Here is a 17520-nt window from a genome sequence, read left to right on the forward strand (position 1 = left end):
GCACAATGCCAAGCCCCACATCACCATGCACAATCCCAAGCCTCACATCACCATGCACAATGCCAAGCCTCACATCACCATGCACAATGCCAAGCCGACCTCACTAATGCTCTTGTGGCTGAATGGAAGCAAGTCCCCGCAGCAATGTACCAACATCTAGTGGAAAGCCTTCCCAGAAGAGTGGAGGCTGTTATAGCAGCAATGTTCCAACATCTAGTGGAAAGCCTTCCCAGAAGAGTGGAGGCTGTTATAGCAGCAATGTTCCAACATCTAGTGGAAAGCCTTCCCAGAAGACTGGGGGCTGTTATAGCAGCAATGTTCCAACATCTAGTGGGAAGCCTTCCCAGAAGAGTGGAGGCTGTTATAGCAGCAATGTTCCAACATCTAGTGGAAAGCCTTCCCAGAAGACTGGGGGCTGTTATAGCAGCAATGTTCCAACATCTAGTGGAAAGCCTTCCCAGAAGTTCCAGTGGAGGCTGTTATAGCAGCAATGTTCCAACATCTAGTGGAAAGCCTTCCCAGAAGAGTGGAGGCTGTTATAGCAGCAATGTTCCAACATCTAGTGGAAAGCCTTCCCAGAAGAGTGGAGGCTGTTATAGCAGCAATGTTCCAACATCTAGTGGGAAGCCTTCCCAGAAGAGTGGAGGCTGTTATAGCAGCAATGTTCCAACATCTAGTGGAAAGCCTTCCCAGAAGAGTGAGGCTGTTATAGCAGCAATGTTCCAACATCTAGTGGAAAACCTTCCCAGAAGAGTGGAGGCTGTTATAGCAGCAAATGGGGGACCAACTCAATATTAATGCCCATGCATTTTGGAATGAGATATTCGACAAAGCGGGTGTCCACATACTTTTGATCACATCGTGTATTTGGAGGACAGATTTTCTTTTCCAATTTGAAATCTACTTAACTGCTATGCAATATGAAACTGATCTCGGTCAGACAAAATGATTGTGTTCTTCCACTTTAATTAATAATTAATTGTAATAAGTCCTAACAGACATAACTTGATGATACACAACAATACAGAGGAAGAGAGAACATGACCAACTAGTCAACTATATGAAGAGAAGTAGCAGGTACATGTCAGGGTAAACCAACAGTGAAGCTTTACAAACAGTAATACAGTGAATCACACTATCATCAATGAGGCTATTACTATGCGGGCAGCCTACAGAACAGCAATGGGTGATGCAGAAACCACAGTATGGATTACAAACATAGAAACATAAATCATTTCCCGCGGCCTCTTTTTTACCTTGAGGTATTCGTTTTCAGAGCGGAGATCTTCTATTTCCCGCAATAAATCCTCCTCGATTATCTCTTTGCTGCATTCCAGTTTGATCAATTGTGCGGTGGTCGATGCTTTCTCCTGTTTACTCCCCTCTCCTCCGTGAGCACCTGGTCCTGGAGCCTGAGACATGCCGCCTTTCCCAGCAGCCGCGGGGCTACCCTCCGCGGTGCGCAACGAACCAACACCACTACCGGCAGTAGCCCCTGCCGCTCTGGCCGCGTCTGACGCTGATGCTGCCGACTGGACAGGATGATCCACCTGATCCCTGTCGCTGAACCCGGAGCCCCCCGACTCCCCATCGCTGCTTGCGGCCGCGGCCAGGCGCTGTTCGTCGGGTTCGGAGGGACAGTCAGAGAGATCGGAGCTACTGTCGGTCTGACTGACCCTGCTACCGAGGGGGGTAGCGCCGGTTGGGACGCGGATTGGGGAGCCAAGGTTGAGAGTGCCGTGGTGAGACGCGGTCAGCGTGGCTATTTTACTCTTCTTGGCTTTGAGGGCGAGGTGTGGACTGCTGGTGCTGCTGTCCGGGCTCGGTTTGCTGGCGCTTGCAGTGGTCGGTTTAGGTTCAAGCGCCGCATGTTGAATGACCTTAACCGTCTTCTTCGTGACTGTTGAAGACTTGGTGCTGTGACTTTTCACGGTGGCTGGTTTGTTATCCTTCGCTCCGGTTGGGGTGCGCCTGGATATGCGGCTTTGATTGGATGATAAGGCCACTGGGGAAGAGGAGTGCTGCTGCTTGGTGAGTTTGGGGGATTTTGGTACGATAGCCGCTGGTTTGGGCGAGGAGCGGACATCCTTCAGGAACGGCCTGGCCGGAGATGGTGCTCGGTTTAACCGTTTCTTCTCCAACTGGTGGTTTGGCGGTTTGGTGGGTTCGCTGGTCCCAGAGCCACTGGAACGATCCATATTACAACACTCCGACGATACCGGTGGAGAATATGTAGAGGAGGGGAGGGGGTTGATGGATCAACAAATGATCAGTCCACGACACACATAAATAATACATTTGACAGCCGACAGCAGCAGAAACACAGCCCTGTCTCCCCGTTGTTCTCATCACTCCCGGGATGCGCACCCCGGTCCTTTATGCTATTCGTGGTTTTATTCCATTCGGTCTGATTAGGTAAATATCATCGGCTACATTCACCAGGTTGTCATTGTACTCCCCTCTACGGTACCGGCAGCCCGGTGGCTCCACTCCGTCTCCTTGAAGGAATCGCTGAAATAAACGAGATTATTGTAGCCTAAATAAACCGATGCATGACAGATGGAATCTGCAGTGTTACTAATTGTAAGGTTTGGATATAAATGAATCCAGTCTTATTGTTATTCCCTGATACGACTCGTCCTCCTCCTCGCTCTCTGGGCCCCCGTCTGTCCGTGTGTCGGCTGCTCGCGCTCTTTTACCCTTTCCCACTCCTTCCGTATATCTGACAAGGAAAATCTGCAATCGCTGCAGTATGTAATGACTAGATGGGATACATCTTTTGTCGGATTTGACTTTTCATAGCAGGTTAGAATTCACGCGGCAGGTTAGAATAATTAACGTAGCAGGTTATGATAATTAGGTTAAGGGTATGAAAATGTTTTGGGGATAGCTAAAAATGCAAAGTAATATTTATACTTTTGCGGTTCATTTGAATTTGACAAAAGCTGTATCCCTTCTAACCATGACCTTGCGGTCTCGAACCTGGCTGAAGCCTACGGTGGTTCCTAATGTAGGCGCATGCGTTCTGTTTCTCACAAAACCCCAATACACCCCTGAGTAGATGGTAATGTAACAACACACACTGAACAACAATATAAACGCAACAAGTGTTGGTTCCATGTTTCATGACCTGAAATAAAAGAGTCCAGAAATGTTCCATATGCACAAAAAAGCTTATTTCTCTGAAATGTTGTGTAAAAATGTGTTTACATCCCTGTTAGTGAGCATTTCTCCTTTGCCAAGATAATCCATCCACCTGACAGGTGTGGCATATCAAGATGCTGATTAAACAGCACGATCATTACACAGGTGAACCTTGTGCTGGGGGCACGTTTTGAGGGAGTGTGCAATTGGCAGAACTGTTGCCAGAGAATTGAATGTTAATTTCTCTACCATAAGAGGCCAACTTTGTTTTGAAGAATTTGGCGTCCAGCCGGCCTCACAACCGCAGACCAGTCCAGCCTAGGACCTCCACATCCGGCTTCTTCTCCCACGGGATCGTCTGGGGGTGGGAGTGCCTTGACCCAAGTGGGTGTGTCCATGCCCTCTCAGGCCCTCTCATCACTGCACCCAGTCATGTCAAATCCATAGATTAGGGCCTAATTTAAATCCTAATTTATTTATTTAAATTGACAGATTTTTTTTCAAAATGTTATCTTTATTTACAGTTGACTTATATGAACTGTAATTCAGTAAATTCTTTGAAATTGTTGCCTGTTGTGTTTATATTTGTGTTCAGTATATTTTCTCCACAACTATGCATATTGTTTCTGTATTTTACAAAGTTTAAAATGTAAGCAGTAATTCAACAAGTAAAAAACAGAGCCCCATCATCATACAATAGTTTGCGTATAAATATACTCAGCCGACACAGAGAACGTCTCACATTGGCACCCTATTCCCTATATAGGGCATTACTTTTGTCCGGGGTCACATTGGCACCCTATTCCCTATATAGGGCATTACTTTTGACCGGGGTCACATTGGCACCCTATTCCCTATATAGGGCATTACTTTTGACCGGGGTCACATTGGCACCCTATTCCCTATATAGGGCATTACTTTTGACCGGGGTCACATTGGCACCCTATTCCCTATATAGGGCATTACTTTTGACCGGGGTCACATTGGCACCCTATTCCCTATATTAGGGCATTATTCTTTTGACCGGGGTCACATTGGCACCCTATTCCCTATATAGGGCATTACTTTTGACCGGGGTCATTTGGCACCCTATTCCCTATAGGGCATTACTTTTGACCGGGGTCACATTGGCACCCTATTCCCTATATAGGGCATTACTTTTGACCGGGGTCACATTGGCACCCTATTCCCTATTCCTTTTGTCCGGGGTCACATTGGCACCTATTCCCTATATAGGGCATTACTTTTGACCGGGGTCACATTGGCACCCTATTCCCTATATAGGGCATTACTTTTGGGGGTCACATTGGCACCCTATTCCCTATATAGGGCATTACTTTTGACCGGGGTCACATTGGCACCCTATTCCCTATATAGGGCATTACTTTTGACCGGGGTCACATTGGCACCCTATTCCCTATATAGGGCATTACTTTTGACCGGGGTCACATTGGCACCCTATTCCCTATATAGGGCATTACTTTTGACCGGGGTCACATTGGCACCCTATTCCCTATATAGGGCATTACTTTTGACCGGGGTCACATTGGCACCCTATTCCCTATATAGGGCATTACTTTTGACCGGGGTCACATTGGCACCCTATTCCCTATATAGGGCATTACTTTTGACCGGGGTCACATTGGCACCCTATTCCCTACATTGGCACCCTATTCCTATATAGGGCATTACTTTTGACCGGGGTCACATTGGCACCCTATTCCCTATATAGGGCATTACTTTTGACCGGGGTCACATTGGCACCCTATTCCCTATATAGGGCATTACTATTGACCGGGGTCACATTGGCACCCTATTCCCTATATAGGGCATTACTTTTGACCGGGGTCCATTGTGCACTAGTCCATAGTAGCCTTAGGGAATAGGGTGCCATTTGGGATGTAGAATAGAACAACAGTCATTATCACACAGTACAAGAGTATTTTATTTAACTTCGGCAAGTCAGTTAAGAACAAATTCTTATTTTCAATGACTGCCTTGTTCATGGGCAAAACGACAGATTTTTACCATGTCAGCTCAGGGATTCGATCTTGCAACCTTTCGGTTACTAGTCCAACGCTCTAACCACTAGGCTATCTGCCGCCCCTACACTCTAACCACTAGGCTACCTGCCGCCCCTACACTCTAACCACTAGGCTACCTGCCCCCCCTCCACTCTAACCACTAGGCTACCTGCCGCCCCTACACTCTAACCACTAGGCTACCTGCCCCCCTCCACTCTAACCACTAGGCCCCCTCCTCTACCTGGCCCGCCCCTCTAACCACTCTAACCACTCTAACCACTAGGCTACCTGCCCCCTCCACTCTAACCACTAGGCTACCTGCCCCCCTCCACTCTAACCACTAGGCTACCTGCCCCCTCCACTCTAACCACCACTAGGCTACCTGCCGCCCCTCCACTCTAACCACTAGGCTACCTGCCCCCTCCACTCTAACCACTAGGCTACCTGCCGCCCCTACACTCTAACCACTAGGCTACCTGCCGCCCCTCCACTCTAACCACTACCTGCCCCCCTCCACTCTAACCACTAGCTACCTGCGCCCCTCCACTCTAACCACTAGGCTACCTGCCCTGCCCCTCCACTCTAACCACTAGGCTACCTGCCCCCTCTCTACACTCTAACCACTAGGCTACCTGCCGCCCCTCCACTCTAACCACTAGGCTACCTGCCCCCTCCCTCTAACACTCTAACCACTAGGCTACCTGCCGCCCCTCCACTCTAACCACTAGGCTACCTGCCGCCCCTCCACTCTAACCACTAGGCTACCTGCCGCCCCTCCCCTCTAACCACTAGGCTACCTGCCCCCTCTACCACTCTAACCACTAGGCTACCTGCCGCCCCTCCACTCTAACCACTAGGCTACCTGCCCCTCCCTCTAACCCTAGGCACTCTAACCACTAGGCTACCTGCCGCCCACTAGGCTACCTGCCGCCCTCTAACCACTAGGCTACCTGCCCCCTCCACTCTAACCACTAGGCTACCTGCCCTGCCGCCCCTCCACTCTAACCACTAGGCTACCTGCCGCCCCTCCACTCTAACCACTAGGCTACCTGCCGCCCCTCCACTCTAACCACTAGGCTACCTGCCGCCCTCCACTCTAACCACTAGGCTACCTGCCGCCCCTCCACTCTAACCACTAGGCTACCTGCCCCCCCCCTCCACTCTAACCACTAGGCTACCTCTAACCACTAGGCCGCCGCCTCCACTCTAACCACTAGGCTACCTGCCGCCCCACTCCCACTCTAACCACTAGGCTACCTGCCCCCTCCACTCTAACCACTAGGCTACCTGCCTCCACTCTAACCACTAGGCCCCTCCACTCTAACCACTAGGCTACCTGCCGCCCCTCCACTCTAACCACTAGGCTACCTGGCTACCTGCCCCCTCCACTCTAACCACTAGGCTACCTGCCGCCCTCCACTCTAACCACTAGGCTACCTGCCGCCCCTCCACTCTAACCACTAGGCTACCTGGCTACCTGCTACGCCCCCTCCACTCTAACCACTAGGCTACCTGCCGCCCCTCCACTCTAACCACTAGGCTACCTGCCGCCCCTCCCCTCTAACCACTAGGCTACCTGCCCCCTCCACTCTAACCACTAGGCTACCTGCCCCCTCCACTCTAACCACAACCTGCCGCCCCTCCACTCTAACCACTAGGCTACCTGCCCCCCTCCACTCTAACCACTAGGCTACCTGCCGCCCCTCCACTCTAACCACTAGGCTCCCCTCTACCACTAGACTACGCCCCTCCACTCTAACCACTAGGCTACCTGCTACCTGCCCCCCTCCACTCTAACCACTAGGCTACCTGCCGCCCCTCCACTCTAACCACTAGACTACCTGCCGCCCCTCCACTCTAACCACTAGGCTACCTGCCGCCCCTCCACTCTAACCACTAGGCTACCTGCCGCCCCTCCACTCTAACCACTAGGCTACCTGCCGCCCCTCCCTCTCTAACCACTAGGCTACCTGCCGCCCCTCCACTCTAACCACTAGGCTACCTGCCGCCCCTCCACTCTAACCACTAGGCTACCTCCCGCCCCTCCACTCTAACCACTAGGCTACCTGGCCGCCCCTCCACTCTAACCACTAGGCTACCTGCCGCCCCTCCCCTCTAACCACTAGGCTACCTGCCGCCCCTCCACTCTAACCACTAGGCTACCTGCCGCCCTCCACTCTAACCACTGCCCTCCACTCTAACCACTAGGCTACCTGCCCCCTCCACTCTAACCACTAGGCTACCTGCCGCCCCTCCACTCTAACCACTAGGCTACCTGCCGCCCCTCCCACTCTAACCACTAGACTACCTGCTCCACTCTAACCACTAGACCTGCCGCCCTCCACTCTAACCACTAGGCTACCTGCCGCCCTCCACTCTAACCACTAGGCTACCTGCCGCCCCCCTCCACTCTAACCACTAGACTACCACTGACTACCTCCGCCCTCCACTCTAACCACTAGGCTACCTGCCGCCCTCCCGCCCCTCCACTCTAACCACTAGGCTACCTGCTACCTGCCCCTCCCACTCTAACCACTAGACTACCTGCCGACCCTCCACTCTAACCACTAGACTACCTGCCGCCCCTCCACTCTAACCACTAGACTACCTGCCGCCCCTCCACTCTAACCACTAGGCTACCTGCCGCCCCTCCACTCTAACCACTAGGCTACCTGCCGCCCCTCCCTCTAACCACTAGACTACCTGCCGACCCTCCACTCTAACCACTAGACTAACCACTAGACTACTGCCGCCCCTCCTCTAACCCTCCCCCTCTACCCTCCACTCTAACCACTAGGCTACCTGCCCCCCTCCACTCCCCTCTAACCACTAGGCTACCTGCCGACCCTCCACTCTAACCACTAGGCTACCTGCCGCCCCTCCACTCTAACCACTAGGCTACCTGCCGCCCCTCCACTCTAACCACTAGACTACCTGCCGCCCCTCCCACTCTAACCACTAGGCTACCTGCCGCCCTCCACTCTAACCACTAGGCTACCTGCCGCCCTCCCTCTAACCACTAGACTACCTGCCGCCCTCCACTCTAACCACTAGACTACCTGCCCCTCCACCTACCCTCCACTCTAACCACTAGACTACCTGCCGCCCTCCCACTCTAACCACTAGGCTACCTGCCGCCCCTCCCCTCTAACCACTAGGCTACCTGCCGCCCCTCCTACCTCTAACCACTAGGCTACCTGCCGCCCCTCCCCTCTAACCACTAGGCTACCTGGCCGCCCCTCCACTCTAACCACTCTAACCACTAGGCTACCTGCCGCCCCTCCCCTCTAAACCACTAGACTACCTGCCGCCCCTCCCCTCTAACCACTAGGCTACCTGCCGCCCCTCCCCTCTAACCACTAGGCTACCTCCGCCCCTCCCCTCTAACCACTAGACTACCTGCCGCCCCTCCCACTAGACTAACCACTAGGCTACCTGCCGCCCCCCCCTCTAACCACTCTAACCACTAGAGGCTACCACTGGCCCTGCCCCTCCCCTCTAACCACTAGGCTACCTGCCGCCCTCCCCTCCCTACCTGCCGACCCTCCCCTAACCACTAGGCTACCTGCCGCCTCCCTCTAACCACTAGGCTACCCCACTCCACTCTAACCACTAGGCTACCTGCCGACCCTCCCTGCCGACCCCTCCACTCTAACCACTAGGCTACCTGCCGCCCTCCACTCTAACCACTAGACTACCTGCCGCCCTCCCTCTAACCACTAGGCTACCTGCCGACTCCTCCACTCTAACCACTAGACTACCTGCCCCCCCTCCCTCTAACCACTAGGCTACCTGCCGACCCTCCACTCTAACCACTAGGCTACCTCCCGCCCCTCCACTCTACTAGGCTACCTCCCGCCCCTCCACTCTAACCACTAGGCTACCTGCCGCCCTCCCTAGGCTACCTGCCGCCCTCCACTCTAACCACTAGGCTACCTCCCGCCCTCCCTCTAACCACTAGGCTAGGCTACCTCCCGCCCTCCACTCTAACCACTAGGCTACCTGCCGCCCCTCCACTCTAACCACTAGACCCTCCCCTCTAACCACTAGGCTACCTGCCGACCCTCCACTCTAACCACTAGGCTACCTGCCGCCCTCCCCTCTAACCACTAGACTACCTGCCGCCCCTCCACTAGGCTACCTAACCACTAGGCTACCTGCCGCCCTCCACTCTAACCACTAGCTACCTGCCCCTCCCCTAACCACTAGACTACCTGCCGACCCTCCCTCTAACCACTAGACTACCTGCCGACCCTCCACTCTAACCACTAGACTACCTGCCGCCCCTCCACTCTAACCACTAGGCTACCTGCCTCCACTCTACCACCCTCCCCTAACCACTAGGCTACCTGCCGCCTCCTCCACTCTAACCACTAGGCTACCTGCCGCCCCTCCCACTCTAACCACTAGACTACCTGCCGACTAGACCCTCCCCTCTAACCACTAGGCTACCCCCTCCCCTGCCCCCCTCCACTCTAACCACTAGACTACCTGCCGACCCTCCCTCTAACCACTAGGCTACCTCCCGCCCCTCCACCCTCCCCTAACCACTAGACTACCTGCCCCCTCCCTCTAACCACTAGGCCCTGCCTCCACTCTAACCACTAGACTACCTGCCGACCCTCCCCTCTAACCACTAGGCTACCTCCCGCCCCTCCACTCTAACCACTAGACTACCTGCCGACCCTCCACTCTAACCACTAGGCTACCTGCCGCCCCTCCCTCTAACCACTAGGCTACCTGCCGACCCTCCACTAGGCTAACCACTAGGCTACCTGCCGCCCCTCCCTCTAACCACTAGGCCTCCCTACCTCCACCCCTCTAACCACTAGGCTACCTGCTCCCCTCCACTCTAACCACTAGGCTACCTGCCGCCCCTCCACTCTAACCACTAGACTACCTGCCGCCCCTCCTCTAACCCTCCCTCTAACCACTAGACTACCTCCGCCCTCCTCTAACCACTAGACCCTCCGCCTCCCTCTAACCACTAGGCTACCTGCCGCCCCTCCCCTCTAACCACTAGACTACCTGCCGCCCCTCCCCTCTAACCACTAGACTACCTGCCCCCTCCCCTCTAACCACTACCTGCTGCCACAGAATACACACTGAACAAAAATATAAACACCATGCAACGATTTCAAATATTTTATTGAGTTACAGTTCACATGAGGACCTGGAACAGGCTATATTTTATTGAGTTACAGTTCACAGTCCAGTTCACATGAAGGAAAACAGTCAATTGAAATAAATTGGGCTCTAATCTATGGATTCCACATGACTGGGAATACAGATCTGCATCTGTTGGTCACAGATACCTTTAATAAAGAGGTAGGGGTTTGGATCAGAACCAGTCAGTATCTGGTGTGGATCAGAACCAGTCAGTATCTGGTGTGGATCAGTCAGTATCTGGTGTGGACCAGTCAGTATCTGGTGTGGATCAGAACCAGTCAGTATCTGGTGTGGATCAGAACCAGTCAGTATCTGGTGTGGATCAACCAGTCAGAATCAGAACCAGTCAGTATCTGGTGTGGATCAGAACCTGGTGTGGAGTCAGTATCTGGTGTGGATCAGAACCAGTCAGTATCTGGTGTGGATCAGAACCAGTCAGTATCTGGTGTGACCATTTGTCTCATGCAGCGTGACACATCTCGTTCACATAGAATTGATCAGGATGTTGATTGTGGCCTGTGGAATGTTGTCCCACTCCTCTTCAATTAAGTTGTTGGATATTGGTGGGACCTGGAACACGCTGTCGTACACGTCAATCCAGAGCATCCCAAACATGCTCAATGGGTGACATGTATGGTGAGTATGCAGGCAATGGAAGAACTGGGACATGTTCAGCTTGCAGGAATTGTGTACAGATCCTTGTGACATGGGGCCGTGATGGTGGTGGGTGAATGGCACAACAATGGGCCTCAGGATCTCGTCACTGTCTCTCTGTGCATTCAAATTGCCATCGATAAAATGCAATTGTGTTTGTTGTCCGTAGCTTATGCCTTCCCATACCATAACCCAAAGGGGCACTCTGTTCACAACGTTGACATCAGCAAACCACTCGCCCACACGACGCCGTCTGCCCGGTACATTTGAATCTGGGATTCATCCGTGAAGATCACACTTCTCCAGCGACCATCGAACGTTTGCCCACTGAAGTCGGCTCCGACGCTGATCTGCAGTCAGGTCAAGACCCTGGTGAGGATGTGGAGGTCCTGGGCTGGCCTGGTGACACGTTCTGAGGTTGTGAGGCCGGTTGGAGGCGGCTTATGGTAGAGAAATTAAAATTATATTCTCTGGCAACAGCTCTGGTGGACATTCCTGCAGTCAGCATGCCAATTGCACGCTCCCTCAAAACTTGAGACATCTGTGTGTGGCATTGTGTTGTTTGACAAAAACTGCAGACTTTAGAGTGGCCTTTTATTGTCCCCAGCACAAGCACTGCACCTGTGTAATGATCATGCTGTTTAATCAGCTTCTTGGTATGCCACACCTGTCAGGTGGATGGATTATCTTGGCGAAGGAGAAATGCTGACTAACGGGGGGATGTAAACTAATTTGTGCACAAAATCTGAGAAAAAAAAAGCTTTTTGTTCGTATGGAACATTTCTGGGATCTTTTATTTCAGGGACCAACACTTTACAGGTTGCGTTTATATTTTTTTGTTAAGTGTATTTCAAATAAAAATACAATAAAATGTGTCTGACAGTAGTTGGTAATAAATATATATATATCTCTTTAATTTTCACTTCATTAGTTAAAGAATGCCACAAGTTATAAATACCACAAATCCACTTTAAAAACATGCCAACTGTTTTCATCTTCCAAATAACGAATTGATTAATACAAAGCAGGGACGTCAACGACTTCAGGAAATTAACTGAAAAAGGGAAGTGACTTCTGGGTAGTCTGAAAAAGGGAAGTGACTTCTGGGTAGTCTGAAAAAGGGAAGTGACTTCTGGGTAGTCTGAAAAAGGAAGTGACTTCTGGGTAGTCTGAAAAAGGATATTTATCTTAAACATTTTTTTTTTTTTTTACATGCTTGGATTTTAAAACTCATATCACTTCCTGAATTAACTGACGCCAATCCCGATACAAAGTATAGTCTTTCATCTTTAGAGGGCACACATACTGTATGTCACAGAAGATTGCATTGTAAAGAGTATATGTAATCTGACACAGCACAGTACGGTAAGGCTTGTCTACAGGACAGAGATCATGGTTAATGCCATGTTAAATGTGTTAGTGTACATTTGTTTAATATCTGATCTCAATCGATCAATCTTGAATCAATCTTATAATCTTTTAATTGATTGTTAGAATGGGAAGCACAGATCAAGAATCAATCTAAAACATGTAACCAGGAGTGGAATTGAAGGAAAAATTAAAATGGCTAAGTTACCACATTTAGCTAAGTACTAGGAATTCAGCTAATTTTCCCCACCCAATTCCACCCTGCATGTAACCAATACCACATGCACCCCAAAACTCAGCACAAACGCTTCCAAGTGAAAACCACAAACGCCTTGCTTGCATGAACTCTAAAATACTAGAAGGTTCTAGAAGGGACCCCAAGGTCCTATAATCAAGGTCCTAGAAGGGACCGCTATAATCAAGGTCCTAGAAGGGACAAGGTCCTAAAGGGACTCCTATAATCAAGGTCCTAGAAGGGACTCCAATAATCAAGGTCCTAGAAGGGACCGCTATAATCAAGGTCCTAGAAGGGGCTGCCATAATCAAGGTCCTAGAAGGGACTCCAATAATCAAGGTCCTAGAAGGGACTCCAATAATCAAGGTCCTAGAAGGGACCCCAATAATCAAGGTCCTAGAAGGGGCTGCTATAATCAAGGTCCTAGAAGGGACTCCTATAATCAAGGTCCTAGAAGGGACTCCAATAATCAAGGTCCTAGAAGGGACCCCAATAATCAAGGTCCTAGAAGGGACCCCAATAATCAAGGTCCTAGAAGGGGCTGCTATAATCAAGGTCCTAGAAGGGACCCCAATAATCAAGGTCCTAGAAGGGATCCCAATAATCAAGGTCCTAGAAGGAACCCCAATAATCAAGGTACTAGAAGGGACCCCAATAATCAAGCAGAAAAAGCTAACAGCGCTGGTTAAATGACAGTTATGTATGAAGTAGGGACCCCTAGACACTAATCTAAAAAGGTCCATTTGTGTCTATTCCTCCCTAATTGCTCAAGGATTAGTACAGGTGGGTTACGTGTCATTGAATCAGTGCATTAGTGTATTTGACTTAGTTGTACTGACTAACCAATCAGCAGTGACCATTGGGGTTAGTAATAACAGTTGACTGAACAGGTATCAGGGTCAGGTGTATCACTGGACAAAATCTTTAGGTGCATAAATTAGCCAATCGATGATAAATAATGCAACTGGCAGACAAAGGTGTTTTTAAAATTGATTAGATCAAGCAACTATTATTCTCTAGGGGTCTTAGGATTCTTACGTAAAGTCTGTTAGCTTACTTCAAAATATATTTTTTAGCATATTGACCTAAACCATTATGCGTATATTGATAAAACATGTTGGAATCCCAATTTAAGCGAAAGACCAATGTGAGCGACACTCTTCTCGACACAAAAGAATCCGAACATTTATTTCAGTTTCAGTTGGTTGGTAGGCTTCAGATCTTAGGTTTATCTTTCAAACATTACTATGACAACTAGCTAATCTGGGCAGGATGGACTCTCTATAACTGGTCTGAAACATCATTAACTTCACATAGATATGTCTCTTTTCTGACAATTTCAATAGTGTCTGGTTGGGGTTTGATCAATGTAGACCGACAGCAGATGTAGACCTAGGCATTGAGGTTAATAGTTCATTATATATCAATCCATGAGTCAAGTTAAGGTCAATTCCGGGGGTCATCCCAATACTGTTTGTGCAATTTGACACCACCAAACCTTTCCAACAACAATGGAATTGAAAAAAAAAAAAATCTTATAGCGTTCGTCTTTCTAAATTCAGCGCATAAATGATAACATCTTTACGGAGGGGTCATCTTTAAGTGGTATTTCAACTCAGGGAAGTGAAAACACGAGGAACTAACGGGCCTAGTTCTAACCATGAAAAACAGTCCCAGGCCTCTTTATTCCTCCTCCACCAAACTTTACAGTTGACACTATGTATTGGGGCAGGTAGCGTTCTTCTGGCAACTGTCAAACTCAGATTCTTCCGTTGGACTGCCAGATGGTGAAGTGTGATTCATCACTCCAGAGAACCCGTTCCCACTGTTCCAGAGTTTCAATCGCGGTGAGCTTTACAGCACTCCATCCGACGCTTGACATTGCGCATGGTGATCTTAGCCTTATGTGCAGTTGCTCCGCCATGGAAACTCATTTCATGAAGCTCCCGACGAACAGTTATTACGCTGACATTGCTTCGAGAAGTAGTTTGGAACTCGATAGTGAGTGTTGCAAACGAAGACAAACCATTTTTATGCACAATGTCCTTCAGCACTCGGCAGTCCCGTTCTGTGAGCTTGTGTGGTCTACCACTTCGCGGCTGAGCCGTTGTTGCTCCTAGACGTTTCCACTTCACAATAACAGCACTTACAGTTGACCGGGGTCAGCTTTAGCAGGGCAGGAATTTAACAAACTGACTTGTTGGAAAGGTGCCATCCTATGACGGTGCCACGTTTAAAGTCACTGAGCTCTTCAGTAAGGCCATTCTACTGCCAATGATTGTCTATGGAGATTGCATGGCTGTGTGCTTGATTTTATACACCTGTCAGCAACGGGTGTGGCTGAAATAGCCAAACCACTCATTCGAAAGGGGTCTACATACTGTTGTGTATATAGTGTAGCTCCTGTCTTCATAGTGACTGTACGTAGCTACCTCCTGTCTTCATAGCGACTGTACGTAGCCTCCTCCAGTCTTCATAGTGACTGTACGTAGCCTCCTCCAGTCTTCATAGCAACTGTACGTAGCTACCGCCTCCTGTCTTCATAGCGACTGTACGTAGCTACCTCCTCCTGTCTTCATAGCGACTGTACGTAGCTACCTCCTCCCGTCTTCATAGTGACTGTACGTAGCCTCCTCCTCCTGTCTTCATAGCGACTGTACGTAGCCCCGTCTTCATAGCGACTGTACGTAGCTACCTCCTGTCTTCATAGCGACTGTACGTAGCCACCTCCTGTCTTCATAGCGACTGTACGTAGCCCCGTCTTCATAGCGACTGTACGTAGCCTCCTCCTCCTGTCTTCATAGCGACTGTACGTAGCCTCCTGTCTTCATAGCGACTGTACGTAGCCTCCTGTCTTCATAGTGACTGTATGTAGCCTCCTGTCTTCATAGTGACTGTACGTAGCCTCCTCCTCCTGTCTTCATAGCGACTGTACGTAGCCTCCTCCTGTCTTCATAGCGACTGTACGTAGCCTCCTCCTCCTGTCTTCATAGCGACTGTACGTAGCCTCCTCCTCCTGTCTTCATAGTGACTGTACGTAGCCTCCTCCTGTCTTCATAGCGACTGTACGTAGCCTCCTCCTCCTGTCTTCATAGTGACTGTACGTAGCCTCCTCCTGTCTTCATAGTGACTGTACGTAGCCTCCTCCTCCTGTCTTCATAGTGACTGTATGTAGCCTCCTCCCGTCTTCATAGTGACTGTATGTAGCCTCCTCCCGTCTTCATAGTGACTGTATGTAGCCTCCTCCCGTCTTCATAGTGACTGTACGTGGCCTCCTCCTGTCTTCATAGGACTGTACGTAGCCTCCTCCTTCTGTCTTCATAGGACTGTACGTAGATGCCTCAAAAACTACACTACCCATCAGCCACTGCACTTCGGTCCAGTCAAAAACATTGTCACTAGGCACCAAAACAGAAGAAAACAGACTGAAACAGGGGACTACCTGAATTGTCCAATCAGAAAACCTTTTCTCTGTTGCAAAAACGTTTTGCTACGGTGTGCACTAATGAATAGTACTGATAGGGTTCAACATTGAAACAAGGTTTGTTTTTATTCATCATTATTAGTGCTGCTAACTAATTTAATACTTTATTTTTACACTTACTCCCCCCCACACACACACATTTTAGCATAGGAGTTTAACTAGCTGTCATGGATTATAGTGCAAAACATTACAATGAACAAACAGACCAGGAAACCATTCTAGGACACTCTTATAATACTGTAAGGCAAAGACGGACAGAAATGAACGCGACACACGAAAAAAAAACAACTACTGTTAAGGCTGTGTCATTATTGGTAGTGTAAATACACACGTCGAAATTCTTCACGAGGATCCTATCGATTTAAAATGAGTCCAATCCAAGACCGGGTCGCTTTTCTAAGTATATCTAGATGACTTCAGCCCTGAAAGACAGCTTTTCTCAACATGTTTCCATCGGACTCTAGACCCAATACTGTATCTAATTCAAGTTACTACGTGATAAATCAGGTTTAAAACGGTCTATGTGAAACTATATACGAGAAGATCTTCTATCTAATGTTGCAGTGTGCAATATGACAAGAATCCATGTTCCTTCCCGTACAGTAGAGAATAATGACTTTAGATGAGGAGAATCCATGTTCCTTCCTGTACAGTAGAGAATACTGACTTTAGAGGTAAGATATACTTAGTGCAGGGTCAGGAGCTCCACTCCCTCAGTGAAGTCAGGTGTGTGTGTGTTCCTCTTCTTTCTCAAGTTGTCCCCATGTGTGTGTGTGTGTGTGTCTGTGTCTGTGTGTGCGTGTATATGTAACCAGAGGAATCTCTACCTAGAAGGCACTTGGCTGCGAGGCACAGCTAGCCAAGCAGGCCCGTGGATGAGGTAGTCTGGGCAGGTGCGTGTGTACAGGTGCGTGTGGACAGGTGCGTGTGGACAGGTGCGTGTGGACAGGTGCGTGTGGACAGGTGCGTGTGGACAGGTGCGTGTGGACAGGTGTGCGTGTGGACGGTGGACAGGTGTGCGTGGACAGGTGCGCGTGGACAGGTGCGCGTGGACAGGTGTGCGTGGACAGGTGTGCGTAGACAAAGGGACGTGGGGGTGTTAGTGTGACGTGTCATATCATACAGCTACGGGATAGAAGTAGAAATGAGAGGACGCCGAATCGGTCAGAGAAGGGGTCAGAGAAGGGGTGTGACAGCATCGATCAGAGAAGGGTGTCAGAGCGGGGGTCAGATAAGGGGTCAAGATAAGGGGTCAGATATGGGGTCAGAGCAGAGGGTACAAAGCTCCTTGCAGCAACAACTGACTCTTCGGATGCATCCCAAGTGGCACTCTATTCCTTATAAAAGGCCGCTGGTACAAAGTAGTGCACTATATATATATGGAAGCTATTTCCATTTGGAATGCAGCCTTTACTCTCCTCCTCCTGATATCGGACTTCTGC

At 49.9% G+C, this 17520-nt stretch overlaps 1 protein-coding gene across 1 annotated transcript in view; it reads right to left on the bottom strand.

Moving 5' to 3' along the window:
- Nucleotides 1–2762, bottom strand: part of LOC115115007 (microtubule cross-linking factor 1-like) — a 133332-nt gene extending 130570 nt beyond the window's left edge. The window contains exon 1 of the mRNA XM_065013645.1: nt 1257–2762. Within this exon, the coding sequence (XP_064869717.1) occupies nt 1257–2198 (942 nt within the window). The 5' untranslated portion in view covers nt 2199–2762. The remainder of the gene's footprint in view (nt 1–1256) is intronic.
- Nucleotides 2763–17520: the final 14758 nt, after the last annotated feature.

The sequence above is a fragment of the Oncorhynchus nerka genome, linkage group LG9b (genome assembly GCF_034236695.1).
Source record: "Oncorhynchus nerka isolate Pitt River linkage group LG9b, Oner_Uvic_2.0, whole genome shotgun sequence".
In the NCBI taxonomy this organism is placed as follows: domain Eukaryota; kingdom Metazoa; phylum Chordata; class Actinopteri; order Salmoniformes; family Salmonidae; genus Oncorhynchus; species Oncorhynchus nerka.